The sequence below is a fragment of the Motacilla alba genome, chromosome 10 (genome assembly GCF_015832195.1).
Source record: "Motacilla alba alba isolate MOTALB_02 chromosome 10, Motacilla_alba_V1.0_pri, whole genome shotgun sequence".
Taxonomy (NCBI): Eukaryota; Metazoa; Chordata; class Aves; order Passeriformes; family Motacillidae; genus Motacilla; species Motacilla alba.
Window position 1 is genome coordinate 10710303 of NC_052025.1, and position 16296 is coordinate 10726598.

The following is a 16296-nucleotide window of genomic DNA, read 5'->3' on the forward strand; positions in this document are numbered from 1 at the left end:
GGAATTTATAGCCTTTGTGTTCTTTAGGTCAACACTTTTAACTTGTTTAGTGTCCTGAAGCACTTTGATGGTTTTGTGCTATGGAAAACTGGGAATAGATTGTGCTTCTTATCATCTCACACCAAAAAAAAAATTAAATTGTTTAAACTTAAAATGAAATAACCTAGTTCTGCTGTCAGTAGCTATTCTAAATGTTAAAAACCATTTTAAGGCTTGAGAGCTGTATATATGAATGTGAAAGGGACTTTTATGTTTCTTCCCCCTATAGAATGGTTCTTACAAAATTGAACCCTGTCATTCCTTAAAACAAGGGCAGTCAAGTTGCTCATTTCTCACTTTGATTTCTTGCAAGAGGCATAGGTTCTGTGTTCCTGCCCCTGGAAAACTACCTCTGTTTTTTGTGCAGCTATTGAGTACCTTCAGGAAGGAATATTTCTTTGTCAGCTGCTCCTTGTGTACCTAATAGTATTCAAGTTAAAAGGGAAATATGCTCAGTTGTCTTTGGCCAAGGGTACTAAAAAGGACAGGAAAAATTTGGGTTTTTTTAACAGGGCTTGTTGTTCAACAAAATTTTCTGAGTAAAATATTTGTGTCCTGGACTTTTTTCCTTATATGATGCATAGAATTTCTCAAGTGTGCCTTGTCACTTTATAAGTTTTTAGAGTTGTGAGATCATATTTATGACCTTGTGGAATAATTGACTTTTTTATGTTAACAGGTGGCCAACATGTTTTACATTGTGGTGATTATGGCGCTTGTACTACTTAGTTTTGGTGTTCCCAGGAAGGCAATACTGTATCCTGATGAGGCACCCTCTTGGACTCTTGCTAGAGATATTGTGTTTCATCCATACTGGATGATTTTTGGTGAAGTCTATGCCTATGAAATTGATGGTAAGATACTGCAATTCTGAAGCAAGAGAACTTACTCTGATAAGGTCTTATAAAAATCTTATGAAATTCCAATTTTCTGAAAGTCCCAGTACTGCTGGCATTGATTCCATTCAATGGAATATCTCCCTTTTGTGGGTTGCAGCTGTATAACTATATGACCTGATTCTTCAATTTCTTTTTCTAAAACTTGTTTGGCTTAGAAAAAAAATACATAATTACAATTTCTCTCAAGGCTATTCCTAGCAAGGTTTTGGAATTCTGCCCCCACAGCTATCATGACAAAATTCTGGCTGTGGTGATGTACTATGCTTTTATTAAAAAGCCAATAATATGATTACAGCATAGTATCAGCCAGAAACAATTGTCTCTGGTATTTTTCTACCAAGTCCCTAAATGCCTGGAGACATTTCAAACTGCAGAACCAGTGCATGATCGTTGGTTGTTGCAAACTGTGACTTTTTTTTTTAGGGTTTTTTTTTGTGTCTGTACCTGCTGGGAGTTCTCAAAGATGTACATGTCTTCTCTGTGTCTTTTTTTCCCAACACAGTGTGTGCAAATAATTCTGATGAAAAAGTTGCTCATCTCTGTGGCCCAGGAACATGGTTGACCCCGTTTCTTCAAGCTGTCTACCTCTTTGTACAGTACATAATTATGGTTAATCTCCTGATTGCATTTTTCAAGTAAGTATGTAGATAATAGTTAATTTTTGCTAATAATTGGACAAGTGTCTATCTCACTGCAATAAGATGATAAGATAAGAACTGATGCCAGATCAAAGCAATCCCATTTCCTGGAAGTTTTTTCAGGTTCTAGGGCTGGTCTTTGTCTCTTCCTCGCTGCAAGCCCATGACTGAGTTAGAGAGGTGTGTGATGTGACTCGTTCATGTCACATCTGTGAGGTCAGGGCAATCAGAAGTTCAAGGAAATTTGAAGGCATTTTGTAACTTCTCTTTGTCAGAAAACAAACGAAATTGTTTCTTTGTCTTTATTGACTGTTGTTCCTAAATTAATTTAATGTTCTCCAGTTGGTTGGGTTCAATTGTAGTTCAATTGTCTTTTATAGTTCTCTGCAAGTGTTTGATTTATGGGCATAAGCAGCTCACTAACACTGAAGAAGGCAGAGTGCAGAATTAACATGTTGTGATATAAAATTCTGGGTTTAGTTAGAAATAATTAATTTTTTTGTTCAGCAAACGTGAAATTTGATCTCAGTGTAATTTATTTCTGAGTAAAGATACTGAGATGTTACCTGGTGGGAGAATTCATTTAGCCCTCTCCTTGCTCTGGATCACGGTGTTCTCTTGAATATGTTTCCAACTTCCACAAAAATAATTTTGCAGCAGAAAACAAGTTTATGCTTTTGTCTCTAACTTAACTGGTTTCAGAATTCAAGATTGTTATCAAAGTGTTAAAAAACAAACCATCCAACAACCACTAAACAAACACTAACAACTCCCCACCACCCCAAAAAACACCTTGATGTGTTGATATTGTTCTGTTCCCTTATAGCAACGTGTATTTACAAGTCAAGGCAATTTCAAACATCGTGTGGAAGTATCAGCGCTACCATTTCATTATGGCCTACCATGAAAAACCTGTTCTGCCTCCACCACTGATCATTCTTAGCCACATGGCTTCCCTGTTCTGCTGTATATGTAAAAGAAGAAAGACAGACAAAGCTTCAGACGGGCCAAGTATGAACAGTTATCCAAAAAATTACAGTAATGTTTTTGACATAGTTAAAGCAAACTGTCAGAAAAGCGCCATGTTCTTGGTTATAATGTGTATTCTGATGAAAGTCAAAGGGGGCCTTAATTTTCTGTTTTCAATATTGATAATTCTTTTGAAAATCACCGTGCTTTTCTCAAGAGTTTAATGCCAACCCCTAGAAATCTCCAGTAAAACTAACCTATCACACAAACAAATAGATTAGATTTCTTGTTATTGCTAATGGAGAAAACTTTTTTCTTTCTGTAAAACTTCTTTGAAACTTAAAAAAAAAATAAAACCCAGCTAAGGAATCTAGCTTCTGACTCAAAGGGATTAAAGGGTGGGAGTGTAGGGAATGATAATACTGTGCACAGATCCTCTCAGAATCACTATTTTAATTTTATTTTATTTTATTATCAATTTTTGGCCTTGAATTTTTTTTTTTTTTTTTTTTTTTTTTTTTTTTTTTTTTTTTTTTTTTTTTTTTTTTTTGCAATGAAAGAGGAAGGGTCTTAGGTGGCCCTCTGGTAGGGTTTTTTAGTTTGTTGGGGGTTTTTTGTTTTTATTGTAGTGTTTTATTGTTACATCCTTTGTAGAGTTATGACTGTTAGTTTTCAGCACCTGTAAAACTTCACTACATATGTCATCTTAATTGTTGTTCTCTCTTTAGAACTCTTCCTGACAGAAGAAGATCAGAAGAAACTTCATGATTTTGAAGAGCTGTGTGTTGAGATGTATTTCAATGAAAAGGATGATAAATTTCATTCTGGAAGTGAGGAGAGGATTCGAGTCACATTCGAACGGTAGAATATTTACAATTAAAATTTCTGAATAGAGAATTAGAGCTTTTACAGGTTTTTTTTAATGTACTTTAAAGGGGGAGAAATGCAGCTCAAGAACATAAAGTGTTTATGTGAGTTTTATATGGTATATATTTCCATTGCTGTGCAGAAACTGATAATGGGATTGATTCTTCTTGACCTATAGAAGCACTCAGTAAACTGAGGCAATCTTTATTGTATTACTTAGTTTCCCATGGTGTTTTAAGAAACTGATTGATAGATTTCTGTAAGTGCTGTGGGCCCTCTATTGATAGCTGTTTTAATTCTGTGATTCAGAAGTATGTACAAATGTATTACAAAACAGTCCAATGCTGTCGTATTATTGTGACATTTCAAAGTTGTTTTCCCCCCTGATTAAATGGACAGAAAGGGTTATAATCATGGATTTTTTTGCATATTGAGAAAATACCTTTCATATCTACTTCATAATTTGATTTTTCTTAGGGTGGAACAAATGTGCATTCAGATAAAGGAAGTTGGTGATCGTGTCAACTACATTAAAAGGTCATTACAGTCTTTAGATTCACAGATTGGCCACCTCCAGGATCTGTCTGCTCTAACTGTGGATACTCTGAAAACACTGACTGCCCAGAAAGCTTCAGAAGCCAGCAAGGTTCATAATGAAATCACCCGGGAATTGAGCATTTCAAAACATTTGGCACAAAATCTCATTGAGGATGGCTCTCTCAGATCATCTGTGTGGAAAAAGCACAGCATTGGAAATGTCTTTGGTTCTTTTCCACAAGGAGGCCTTGAGAGTAATAATGCTTTACTCTGTAACATTTCCATTCGTGATGACAAAGAAGTCCAGCATAAGACAATTGGTCAGGAGTTGGCTCTGGCTCCCCGAAGAGAAGAAAAAAACTTCCAAGAGGCAGGTTCCTCAGGCAGTGCCTTATTTTCAAATGCTGTTTCCCCTCCAGAACTTCGCCAACGAATACAGGCTGCAGAGATCTCAAAATCCACTAGTAAAAGTAAAAAATTAGGCAACTCATCCAACAGCATGCCACATGTAACATCCCCAGCTACAAAGTTTTTTGTTAGCACTCCATCTCGACCCAGTTGCAAAAGTCAGCTGGATTCTTCAGCAAAGCATGAAGAGACTGTTTTCTCTAAGGCTACAGAAGGAGATAATAATGTAGAATTTGGTGCATTTGTGGGTAAGTATAACAAAGTAGATTCTGAATGTCCTGAAGTCATTATTAGCTGCTCTTATCCTCTTGCTTCTGGCTCTGCTTGCCTTGCTTTCACCCAACCTTGTGTTGAAAATGGAGGATACGTTAATTGTGGTTTTATTCATGATGAGAGTGACACTAATGATAACTACAGCTGCAGAGTTGACAAATGTGCTCACCAGTCCCCTGTCAAGTTAGCGAAGAACAAGCCCCAAACGAAGTTCTCTTTGTCAACGGGCGACTTGATGTCAACAGTCAACTGTGGCGGATCACATGGAAAATTGAATGTTAAAGATGAACTTTCCAAAAGTCAGCATGTCCATGCAATGGAACTGCAGACCCGAGATTTATGTTCTAACATCCTAATGGGACTACTTCATAAACTGTGGACCAAATCTAAGCCACAAGGTTTGACTTATCAAGAATTGTATGGTATTTTGGGTGTATTCCGGTTGCAGGTGACTTTATTCTACCATTTTGCTCTGCTTTTTTTGCATTTAACATCTCTAATTTCCCTATGTTGCTTGAACGTTTTTTTTAACTGAAATTATAATTTCTCCATAATTCTGTCACATAGACAATATTTTTCTGAAAAACATGCAGTTGTTGAGTATAGCAGTTTTGGACAATTAGCAGCTGTACATCTTGGTACGGACACTGTAGACAAACCTTTCGTGGCTCATTTTAAAGCTCCTACCTTCTGATTGCATAAATCAAAAATATTGTCTATTTCTTGACGTAATTACAGAACACTACTCAGGCTGATGGAGTCCTGGACAAATATCTTTGTGGTATCTGTGTCAAGCTGAGGGTTCCTCCTATACTGTATTTCTAAACACTGTTACAGCTGGGATCTTCCACTGTTGCCTAGGCTAATCTGGGTTGGGGCTGTCGTTTTGGAAGCTTCCAAAGTCCTTTAATTCAATACAACATTTTGCCTCCCCTCAAGTTCTGCTTAACAGCAAAAAGGTGGATGGTTTTGGTTAGCTACCTACCTATCTGAATGGTAAAACAGTGGCAGATTCATTGCAAAACACAGGTGTGGGTTTACTAACTGATCCCTGTAAAATAGATAATGCTTTAAGTATGCTTAGTGTTATTAGAAGATTGTAATCTGGAATTGTCAGGTTGTCTGCAGAGGTGTTGTCTTGCTGAAGTTGTTTAGGGATGTCTCAGTGTTTTCCAGAGATTTGCTGAGGTTGTATAAATTTAAATCTCTAGACGAGAGTTTTTTCTACTGCTGTGAAACTTGGATTTCTAAGAAGTTACCTACATTAGCTATTTATGTATAAGTGCCTCATGGTTGAAAAAAGAAAGCAAGGCTAAACAGAAATTATGGACAGTGATTGTACAACTCTTATCTAATCTTTAAATGTACTTCACCACTAATAACTTTGAATACTAACTATACTTATTTACTGGAGCCAGATTTTTTTGTATATGGTCCTCTGACATCTCTAGCATTTAGAACATACCCTTCATTCTTACTGTCCACAATTTACACCACTTGTGATGCCATGCAGGTTTCAATTGTGAAGCCAAGTAGATTTTCATTCATTATAAAGCCACATGATTGGGAAAATTCTGAAAAGTATTTCTTGCAACTGGGAGGATGAAGGGTATATTGTAAAAGCTACCTCCAGGAAACTGTCTACTTTCCCTTCATTTGTCAAGCATACATACAAGTACTGTAATCCAGGCCTTGTTCCTTTCCTGTGAGGAGCATATGCTTGAGTAAAAATTTAAAATACTAGCTTTACTTTTTGAATGGTGGTGCTCCACACCTCAGTGCGGGAAAGGCAATAGTTTGATATTGTCACACTGATCTTCACTTTAGCATGTTTGTAATGTCTTTCCTAGTGCAAACAGGCACACAGACCTTAGGTGTTTGTAACCCTTTGCTATGGTGATGCAGACTATTGGCATGGTCAGAACATTGGAGGTTGCCTTTGATTTTGAATACTCTTTTTGAATTCACTGTGTCAAAGGTCACAGAGACAGCATGGACCTACAGCGGTTCAAAGAGGCAGCCAGCAAAATGAGGGAAAGGAGTGCTGATATTGAGGTGAGCATGAAAGGCTTTGTCAAATATGTTAATGGAGATAATTTTCTTTTAAACTCCAATGTCACAGTATGTTTGGAAAAAGTCTAAGACCAAATATAATCAAAAACCTTATGCATTTCTTGCAGACTGCACTTTGCATCTGTTTAATGATTTAAAAAAAGAATCCAGTGAAAACTCATGTAACCTTAACTGCCATCAAGTACTGTTGCTTCATAATAGGATACTAGAGAAATAAACAAGCTCTGAGGTTATGAAAGCTAAGATGACTACAACTGTCAATTGAGATAAAATTAAGTATCCCATAATTAGTGTTCAGCTAAATATTTTACACTCATAACTTTCAAGATCAGCCTTTAGGAAGACTGGAGTAATTTACATTATAATTTATAGAGCAAGATGACACTGTATATAATTTTCAAAAGTGACAAAAATTGTTCATTATGCTTCCAGGAAGAAAAAGCTTTTTAATAAACTTATCATAAACTAAAATGAAAAATTTCCATTTCCTTAAATAAATTTCCTTAGAGAATAATAAAAATTACTAAAATGGAAAAGGAATTAACCATAAACCTGCCTTCCTAATATGAGTGTGTATATATGTGTGTATGTATATATATGTATATGAATACAGTTATTGCCATGTAGGTGTTGAATTAGTACATACAAATTACTATTTGCAGTTATCATGCATTCAGGGGACAATACACCTGAGAATTGCATTATGACCATTTGCAATGCTTCTGTTCTGCTAAGTTGCTGCTTCTGAACCTTTTGATGAGTATAATGTGTGACCAAAAAGCTTTTTCTATGCTTTTTTGGATGTTTTTTGGTGTTATTGTTAACGATTTACTTTGCTTTTTTCATAGGAGCAGCAGGAAGACTTCAAAAAAGCTATATTGGAGGGTATAGAGACAACCAGACTTCAAGTAAGTGAAGAAAGCTTCCATTTATTAGGAATGTTATTTTCAACACTTACTAAAATATTCTTTCCAGTAAAGACATGAGTCTCTGTTCTTATCTCATTATCTGTAAACTGGATGTGTCCTTGACAGCAGTCTAAAATGTTCTTGTGTTTAGGGATGTAAAGAAATGGTTCTTATGCACACAACCACACATCAGAAAGACATTTTGGACACACACACACACAGAGGCCTGTGTATGTTTATGTGTGTGGGGTGTATTCTGTAAGAGGGAAGGGTGAAAAAGGGTGGCAACAATCCTAACTGTTATGATTTCAGGAATCAAAAGCAGGGCACAATGAATTTTTACATTTTATTCGGGTCACCACTGGAGCTAATAGATGAGTAAGCCCTATGCCACTCTACACACACTCCTAGTTTGTGATGAAACTACCTTTCTCCTTTTATGCAAAAGAATTATTTTCTTGTCAAAAGTTGACCACCTCATTACATCTTCCAGCAATGTGTAATTGCTACGAAGGAGTATGTCCATAAGGAAGTTGCATTCATAACCCATAGGTTTTTACATGGCAGTAGTTTACTACCTTTTGTTGCTCTTTTAAGTGGGTGCAAATTGAAATTTAGTTTCTGCCAGGGCCAAATAATTATACAAGAATTGATAGCAAACGAAGGCACAAAACTGATGAGCTGAACATGGTGCTTGTAGGAATCCAGTGTAATTGACATTTCTGTAGTCCTATGCTATTGTAACATTCTCTTGCAAAGAACTCTTCTGGTGTGGGTCAGGAGTCTTAACGTGTGCCTGAAAATGTTACAGCTGGTGGCTACTGTGAGAAGAGCATTTAAACTGAATTAATGCACTCAGCTTGTGCATTTCTGTGCAGTGAGGTATTTGAAGTACATCCAGAAATTTAGAGGAATCCTTGCCAGTCCTAAAAAGAAAAACTGGGCAGATTGTGTTCCAAGGGTAGAAGTTGAAAGCAATAATGGTAATGATGACTGATGGTAAATGTAACTTTTTTTTTTTGTAGGGTCTTCAAACTGACAGTGGTCTACAACAATCCAGTTCTTGTGGTGGGTTCACTGACCCTCTGACAGCCCACTCAGAGCAGTGTAAGTCTGGGCTCTGCTCAGGTCCCCTAATGTTGTCTCTAACTTGCCTTGCTAATGGGTATCCTAAGAAGATGCCAAGGGAACACAAATGGTTAAATAATCTTGAAATATTTTTGTTTGGTAGTACTTGATTCTTCTGCCTCTTGTGGTTCTTCTAGCCATGTTCTGTTACCTTGGATGTGCCACGGGCAGCCAGAGCTGTAAAACGCCAAGTGATCTAGTTGAGACTGCAAACTTCTTCTAAAGCTGTGGGTCAGGCTTGTTTCATGAGAGCTACATTAAGCTGCCTGTTTGTTCACTGTTAGGAAACAGGTGACAGTGACAGCTGCCATTCTTTGTCCAGTTACAAATCTCCTTCATTTGTAGTGTACAGCAAGAGCAGGAGAGCTTCGAGTGAAGACACGCAGCAAGTTGACTCTAAAGCAGCCTTACTGACGGTTTGTATCAACCTTTGTGTCAACCTTGTATCAACCTCTGCTCAACTCTTGAGCAGAACTAGAAGCTGAACAAATAAAGGAGAAGAAACAGATAAAGAGTAATACTGATTTGTGGACTTGCTTGTTCTAGGAGGCAACAGGAGACCTGTTTTCACTAAGGGAAGAAGTTGTGTATGTTCTCACTTTGAAAATCTGTGCTGTTTTCTGTTTGTAGAAATAAAATCAAAATTCTTTTCTTTTAAGGAAAAGAATTACTTTATAATCCATAAACAGTAGTGAATATAGAGCCTTATTTATTCTTTTAATTGTAGTTACCATTTCTTGGTTGTATTTGGGTCTCTCCATTCAAGTGCAGTTCAGTACAGCCTGGTTTATTTCCAATAAATAGGCTGTACTCCAAGAGCTTAAAACACATTACCACCCCACCTCCAATTGAATTAACTGTGCTTTCCTTACAAAACTGAAGCCCTCTTTGTTTTTCCTCTCCTTTGTTTTAAAGGATTGGCTACAAGGCAGACCTTCAAATAGCAGTCAAATGTAAGTAAGCTTTCTACTGATGGAGCAATTTTATCACTCTGTATGTTGTTCTGTTTTTCTTTTTGGTTGTTTTTGGCTATAGTGGTATTTAGTTTCATTTAACGAGGAAAAAAACCCACAAAACTTTTTTTCCTTCTAATAAATAACCAAATGTATTCACTGGAATCATAGGATTGTCATAGAATGGTTTGGGCTGAAAGGCTGTCCCAGCCTGTCTCTGGAGCAGAGGGGCTTCAGCCCTCCAGGTATCTTTGTGGGCTCCTCTGGGCTCTCTCCAACAGGTCCTTCTTACCTCAGGGACCCCAGAGATGGCCACGGTGCTCCAGCTGGGGTCTCTTGCAGGATCACCCCCTCAGCCTGCTGGTCACTCTTCTTGGGATACAGCCCAGGACTGGCTTGGCTCCCTGGGCTGCAGGTGCTCATGGGTGGGCCAGGTTGAGCTCTCATCACGCTTTTACAGGTTCTGTTTAGATTAATGGTGTCACACGTTGGAGGGCAAAACATGGAAATGTGTTGACACATAGTGAGCAGCTCACTTCCTGGTAAAGGTCTTTACCCAGCCTTTCAAATGGTAACCACCTCTGAAATGATGCAGACATTGCTCTTGTTAACAATTACCCCCTGAGTTAACTGTTAAAGCCATTGCCTTATTTATCTGATAACAGAAGGGTAAGCTGTTGTGAACACGTTTTAATTAAAGCACCTCTGTGGGAACAAGCTCTTGTGATGCAAACTTAGCATAATGTTGTGCATGACTTGGAGGTATTTAAAGTGTAGCTGTAAAAACATGAGGTTACTTAACAGCTTTCCATTACTATTTTGTAATTAAGAAACCTGTACTGCCCTTGAAAAATAGGATAACAAGATAAAAGTGGTACTGTTAACAAGGTTAACAAGGTGACCTAGGATGATGTGTCAAAATCAGGGAATACAGAGTAAGTTTGAAGGTGACTGTTGTTTTTGTGGCATTTGACAGGCCATCGGAAGAAGATGCATTGAATGGTAAGTTTTCTTTCTGCTCTAGAGGTGAGAGATTTTTCTGTATAACCAACTGCTTGGGTCTTGTATGGGAATGTATTTAATTGATAGTAATTTGGAATTTATTGGAATTTGGAATTTATTTTAAAAATTAAAAAAACCAAAAACAACCAAGCATTCAGCACTACATTTCCCCCCTGCCCCGAGGGACTAAAGACTTAAGTGCAATATTTAATTATCTTCACAGCAGATCCTTTTCAAACTGTAGTTACGTGGCAGTTGATCTTAGTGTGTGGTATTTTAGTACATAAATTAGTAGCTAGAGTATTTCTTTTTTTCTCCTCAATCTCTTTTCAGGCATTGCTTCTCCTTTCAAGCCCATCATGGATATCAATTACTATTACTCAGGTCAGTCCCTCTTCCGAACTAATGCTTGTATTTTTATTGACATTTATAAGATCCTTAAACTTCAACAAATGCTGTAATTTTCCTCTAGCTGTAGAAAGAAATAACCTGATGAGATTATCACAGAGCATTCCATTCACTCCTGTGCCTCCAAGAGGTAAGAACTGTGTTTCTTGTTGCTAGTTCACTGTGGTCTTTTGGGGAAGAAAAGCAAACCTTATATGGATTCTAATTTGGTTTGATCCTTCTAATATAGAAGGATCAAGGCAAAGTTCAGTTTCTCACAGCAAGTGTGAAACTGAAGTCTTAATAAACTAAAAGAAGTCTGTCTTAAAACACTCAGAAATATATGTGAGTATGACACCTTTTCTAGGGCAACTCACTTGATTATGAAATGTAGATTTAATTATAGTTGTCCTCAGAAATGGTGTTACAGTGATGGTAGTATTGTACTAACAGTTTTATAACAAACTGTTCTGGAAGGATTCCTTTAAATTGTCTTCACTTGTTTGAACTTTAAACATTTATTCAGTGTTCTTAGTGCTGTTTGAACAGTGTTATTAATAGGTCTAAATAGAAGGACAAATTTTGCAGCACTGAAGGAAGCTGCAGAGGTGTCATCCCACTGGGCACTTTAAATTTTTCATTAATTCAAGATGTTTGTAATGACTTAATACTGCAGCTTGTTGTAAGAAATCCTGTGTTTTCAGTGCTATTAATTTCAAACTTGGAAAATTCAGCTCAGTCATTGCTTTTTGTGCTGCACTGCAGGTGAACCAGTCACTGTGTATCGCCTGGAAGAGAGTTCTCCCAGCATCCTGAACAACAGCATGTCCTCCTGGTCTCAGCTGGGGCTCTGTGCTAAAATTGAATTTTTAAGTAAAGAGGAGATGGGAGGAGGTTTACGTCGAGCTCTCAAAGTTGTATGCACGTGGTCAGAATATGATATCCTGAAATCAGGGCATCTTTATATCATCAAATCTTTTCTTCCTGAAGTTGTGAATACTTGGTCGAGCATTTATAAGGAGGACACTGTGTTGCACTTGTGCTTGAGAGTAAGTTCTGTCTTTGGCAATTATTAAACATGGACGGGCATTATATGTTAAACAGGAATTATTTTCCCACCTGTGAACTAGTATATACTTACTAGAATAAGAAAAAAGTTAGTCTGGGCTTCTGTATGAGCAAAAGGGTTAAAAACTCTGCTCCAGGATGGCTTATTTAATCAAAGAGCTCAAATTCTTAAAACACAGGTATAATTTAAAAAGCTAGTAATCTGTTACTCTGCCTTGGGGGAATAGACCCTGTTCCCACTGCCTGCTTGGCTCTCTGCTGTTCCCTGTTCTGTTAAGCAGCTAATGAGGTGTGGGTTTGACTCACAGGAAATTCAGCAGCAGAGAGCAGCACAGAAGCTCACCTTTGCATTCAACCAGATGAAGCCCAAATCCATCCCATACTCTCCAAGGTGAGTGTATTTAAACTGCCATTATATTGCATGCTTTTGGCTCAGGGCAATGCCTACAGGTTGTTAACAGGTGCATCAAATAAATCAAGATACTCACATGTAGATATGTCTTGGAATATTGCTGTGAATGTGGCAAGCAGAATTGTCCTTGGCAGTATTTTCTGCACTGATTCTAATCTAGTGGAATAATCTAAATGGCTTTGTGTAATAGTTTTAAAGCATTTAAATTGTTAGTAAATCAAATAAAAATCTAACAGTAATGATAGATCCCTATTTTGGAACTATATTAATTAAGTGTACTTTTTACTAGGTTCTTGGAAGTTTTCCTGTTATATTGCCACTCTGCTGGCCAGTGGTTTGCAGTTGAAGAGTGCATGACTGGAGAGTTTAGAAAATATAATAACAATAATGGGGATGAAATAATCCCAACTAACATGCTGGAGGAGGTTATGCTGGCTTTCAGCCACTGGACGTATGAGTATACAAGAGGAGAACTGTTGGTATTAGATCTGCAAGGTAATGCCCTGACTTGGAAATTTGGGTTGGGGCCAAGGTCTGTGTGGGTTTTTCTTTTGATAGCATTTTGTTAAGAATTTGTATGTTTGTAATAAATAACAAGCATTATTTAGTGCTGCTTCTTCTCATTAGGATCTGTGATTTTCTTGTTTAATGATATTATGATAAAGATTGGAAAGGACCTCTAAGATCATTGAGTCCAACTTTACCCAGCACTGCCAAATCCAGCAACTCCATGTGTCCAGCTTTTAAATCCCTGCAGGGATGGTGACTGCACCACTTCCCTGGGCAGCTGTTCCAGTGCTTGGCAACTTTTCAGTGAATATATTTTACCTCATATCCAACCTAAACCTCCCCTAGTGCGACTTCAGGCCATTTTCTTGTCCTACTGCTGGGGACTGACCCCCACCTGGCTACAGTGTCCCTTCAGGTAGTTCTAGACAGTGATGAGGTCTCCCCTGAGCCTCCTCTTCCCCAGGATAAACACCCCCAGCTCTCTCAGCTGCTCCTCACAGGACCTGTGCTCCAGACCCTTTACCAGCTTGTCAGTTCTAATATAGTATGCAATCTTACAGCAACACAGAAATAGAAATATGTACATTTTTCCTAATGAAATGTGCCATAAAAAATGCTATTTTTTTGGCACATTTATGTAGTACCAATGTGGTAAGCTTGTTTTATCCTGAACTCTGTGCCAGATATTCTGGCAGTGAGAACTGTATTATAGGAGATTTTTCTCATGGGCAAAAACTCAAGCAAGGAAATGCAAAAAATAGATGGAAGAAATCTGAGAAGTACAAAGTGCTTGCTTAGGAGCAGTTTTCTAAGGGTAGAGAATCATGTATAGTTTGGGTTGTGTTTGTTGTGAGGTTTTTTTCTGTTTTTATTCTTGGAAAAGCTGAGAAGTCATAGCTAAGGATTCCAAGGCTTTTTAATATTAATATATTTATGTAATCAGAAGTGTATCAGATTTAACTTTTTCTTCATGTGCTGTCTGAAGGTGTTGGTGAAAATCTGACAGATCCCTCTGTGATAAAAGCTGGGGAAAAAAGGTAAGGATAAAGAAAGACTTAAAGTATTACATAAAATTTTCACTGGAGAGAGAACACGAGCAAGGGATGTTCATGTGCACTTTGTTTCCAAGGTCATACGATATGGTGTTCGGTCCAGCCAATCTGGGAGAGGATGCAATAAAAAACTTCAGAGCAAAGCACCACTGTAATTCCTGCTGCAGGAAACTGAAACTTCCTGGTAAGAGCTGCAGGACCCTCCTTCTGAGACACTGATGTCATGAGATGTTGTATGATACATAATGAAATAGTCAAGGCATGCTGTGAAAGTGGAACAAGTGATAAACAGCAGTTTTGTAAATTGACTTTGGGCTTCTGATTGCACCTATGATAAAAACATCCCTTTTTTGACAGTGCATATCCTGGAATTCATCTTCACAAGTGCATGTGCATATCCAATTTGTTGCTAGACATTTATGCCCCATTGATTCTACTAGCTCAAGAAACAGTAATCATTATGACTTTGTTCTGTTTGTACAGATCTGAAGAGGAATGACTACACACCTGACAAGATCATATTTCCTCAGGACGATGCCCCTGAATTGACCATTCAGCCTGGAAGCTGCACCAAAGATTCTGATCCGGCCAATTCTATCCGTCTGATGCTCTGATGATGTGACCAACTCAGTGGCTTCGTTCCAACTTTGTGGAACCTCACCAAGTTGTCACTTACCTTTCCCTCACTATAATGAAAAGAAAGACTTGTCAAAACAAGGATTACTGTCTTACAAGTGGAATTTTGGCTGGTCCATAATCTAAGGATTTTACAACTTGTGATAACCATCTACAGAGCAGCGTGGCAGCTGATCATTCTAAAGGTGGAATAATGACAAGTATTTAAGATATGTTTTTAAAGGGGCTTTTTAAGCAGAAAGTTTTATTTTTTATTTTATTTTGGTTTAGTGGAGGATTTTCTTCCTGTAGTCCTGTGGTGGGAAATATGCCTTCCACCAAAAGGATGTTGGTAGTTGATGTTTTAAGGTAAAGCATTTGTCTTTTTGGCATTTGTCTTACTGTCAATGAGCAAAACCAGGAGAAAGCACCTACCTCTGTAATGCCAGAGTATTCTTAGAGTGTTTTCGGAAGTGTTCCACTAATATTTTCTCACCAGGTGTCTTTTAATCTGGCCTTTTGAAGAGGACAGAGCCAAATGAGGTGTATATAGGATGCCAATAGACTGAAGTTGAAGGTAGGAACTTGATCTGTTCCAAAAGAGAGAGAGGGTCTCCTGAATCAGGATTCTTTCAGCTTCATGACTGTAAAACTGGGCTTGGTTGCTTTTGTTTTGTGAAATAGAGCCTGAATTGTGCATAATGAAATTTCTTGTTTTACACATTTCAATTTTATCAAGTCACTGTCAAATAGTAACAAAGCCATGATAGACTGGTATAATCATATTTAATAGAAGAATTAGTTTGTGCTGGTCCAAATAAGTTGCCTTGTAAGAACACAAGTTGGAAGTGCTTTCCCTTGTACGTACGTAGTGACTGCTTCAGAAGTTCTGCCTTCCAAAGATCTCCTAAAACCAGTATATCGAAACCGAATGTACACATAACTTGTAAATGTATTTAAAATTGTGTAGAAAACATCTTTAATGTTATGTTATTTGTGGTACTTACTTAAGAGAGACTAGGGTTGGATTAGCATTGTGTAAAGTACGGGAGATTGCAATGCACCTTCATGCCAATAAAATGTAATTTAACTGTCCCAAATATTGTTGAGCATTCAGCAAGAAAAGAACCTGTTGTCCAACTGAAGTTTCATGCTGCGATTTTTTTTTTGTTACATAGGTACTAATTTGTAATTTTTAATTAAAAGGGCAGTATATAGCTCTATAAATTTTTTATTCAGTAGTGTATCTTATAGATACAGACCTAAGGCACGAACACAATAGTTGTTTAAATGGTGTTTTATGTTTGATGGGGAAAGGTAAAATGTTATAAGGATATAATACTGTATACATTTTGTATATCATTAAATCTTTAAAGAATCTAAAATAAATTTATTCTTGTTTACAGACTTCTGCTCTCCGTCTCAGTCTGAAAGGTTATTTTGGTGAATTTAAGTAACTATGCAGAAAAGTAGAATTTGCCACGCTGGATCAAAGTAGCTGTTAGCCTTTGAGGTATCACAACTTTGGCCAACACCAGAAACTAGGGAGGTAAAAAAG

The 16296-nt window shown here is 37.5% G+C and overlaps 1 protein-coding gene across 2 annotated transcripts in view; it reads left to right on the forward strand.

Moving 5' to 3' along the window:
- Positions 1-16143, forward strand: part of TRPM7 (transient receptor potential cation channel subfamily M member 7) — a 52641-nt gene extending 36498 nt beyond the window's left edge. Inside the window, exons 22-40 of one of the 2 annotated variants that reach the window (XM_038147538.1) lie at positions 719-893; positions 1441-1573; positions 2403-2587; positions 3274-3406; positions 3890-4605; positions 6609-6685; positions 7552-7611; positions 8637-8718; positions 9085-9155; positions 9655-9692; positions 10669-10694; positions 11028-11078; positions 11167-11232; positions 11847-12130; positions 12458-12540; positions 12851-13056; positions 14057-14106; positions 14198-14307; positions 14607-14748. In XM_038147538.1, the coding sequence (XP_038003466.1) occupies positions 719-893; positions 1441-1573; positions 2403-2587; positions 3274-3406; positions 3890-4605; positions 6609-6685; positions 7552-7611; positions 8637-8718; positions 9085-9155; positions 9655-9692; positions 10669-10694; positions 11028-11078; positions 11167-11232; positions 11847-12130; positions 12458-12540; positions 12851-13056; positions 14057-14106; positions 14198-14278 (2517 nt within the window). In that variant the 3' untranslated portion in view covers positions 14279-14307; positions 14607-14748. Of the gene's footprint in view, positions 1-718; positions 894-1440; positions 1574-2402; positions 2588-3273; positions 3407-3889; positions 4606-6608; positions 6686-7551; positions 7612-8636; positions 8719-9084; positions 9156-9654; positions 9693-10668; positions 10695-11027; positions 11079-11166; positions 11233-11846; positions 12131-12457; positions 12541-12850; positions 13057-14056; positions 14109-14197; positions 14308-14606 lie in introns of both variants that reach the window. The other variant, XM_038147537.1, reaches the window with a different exon arrangement.
- The last annotated feature ends 153 nt before the right edge of the window (positions 16144-16296 follow it).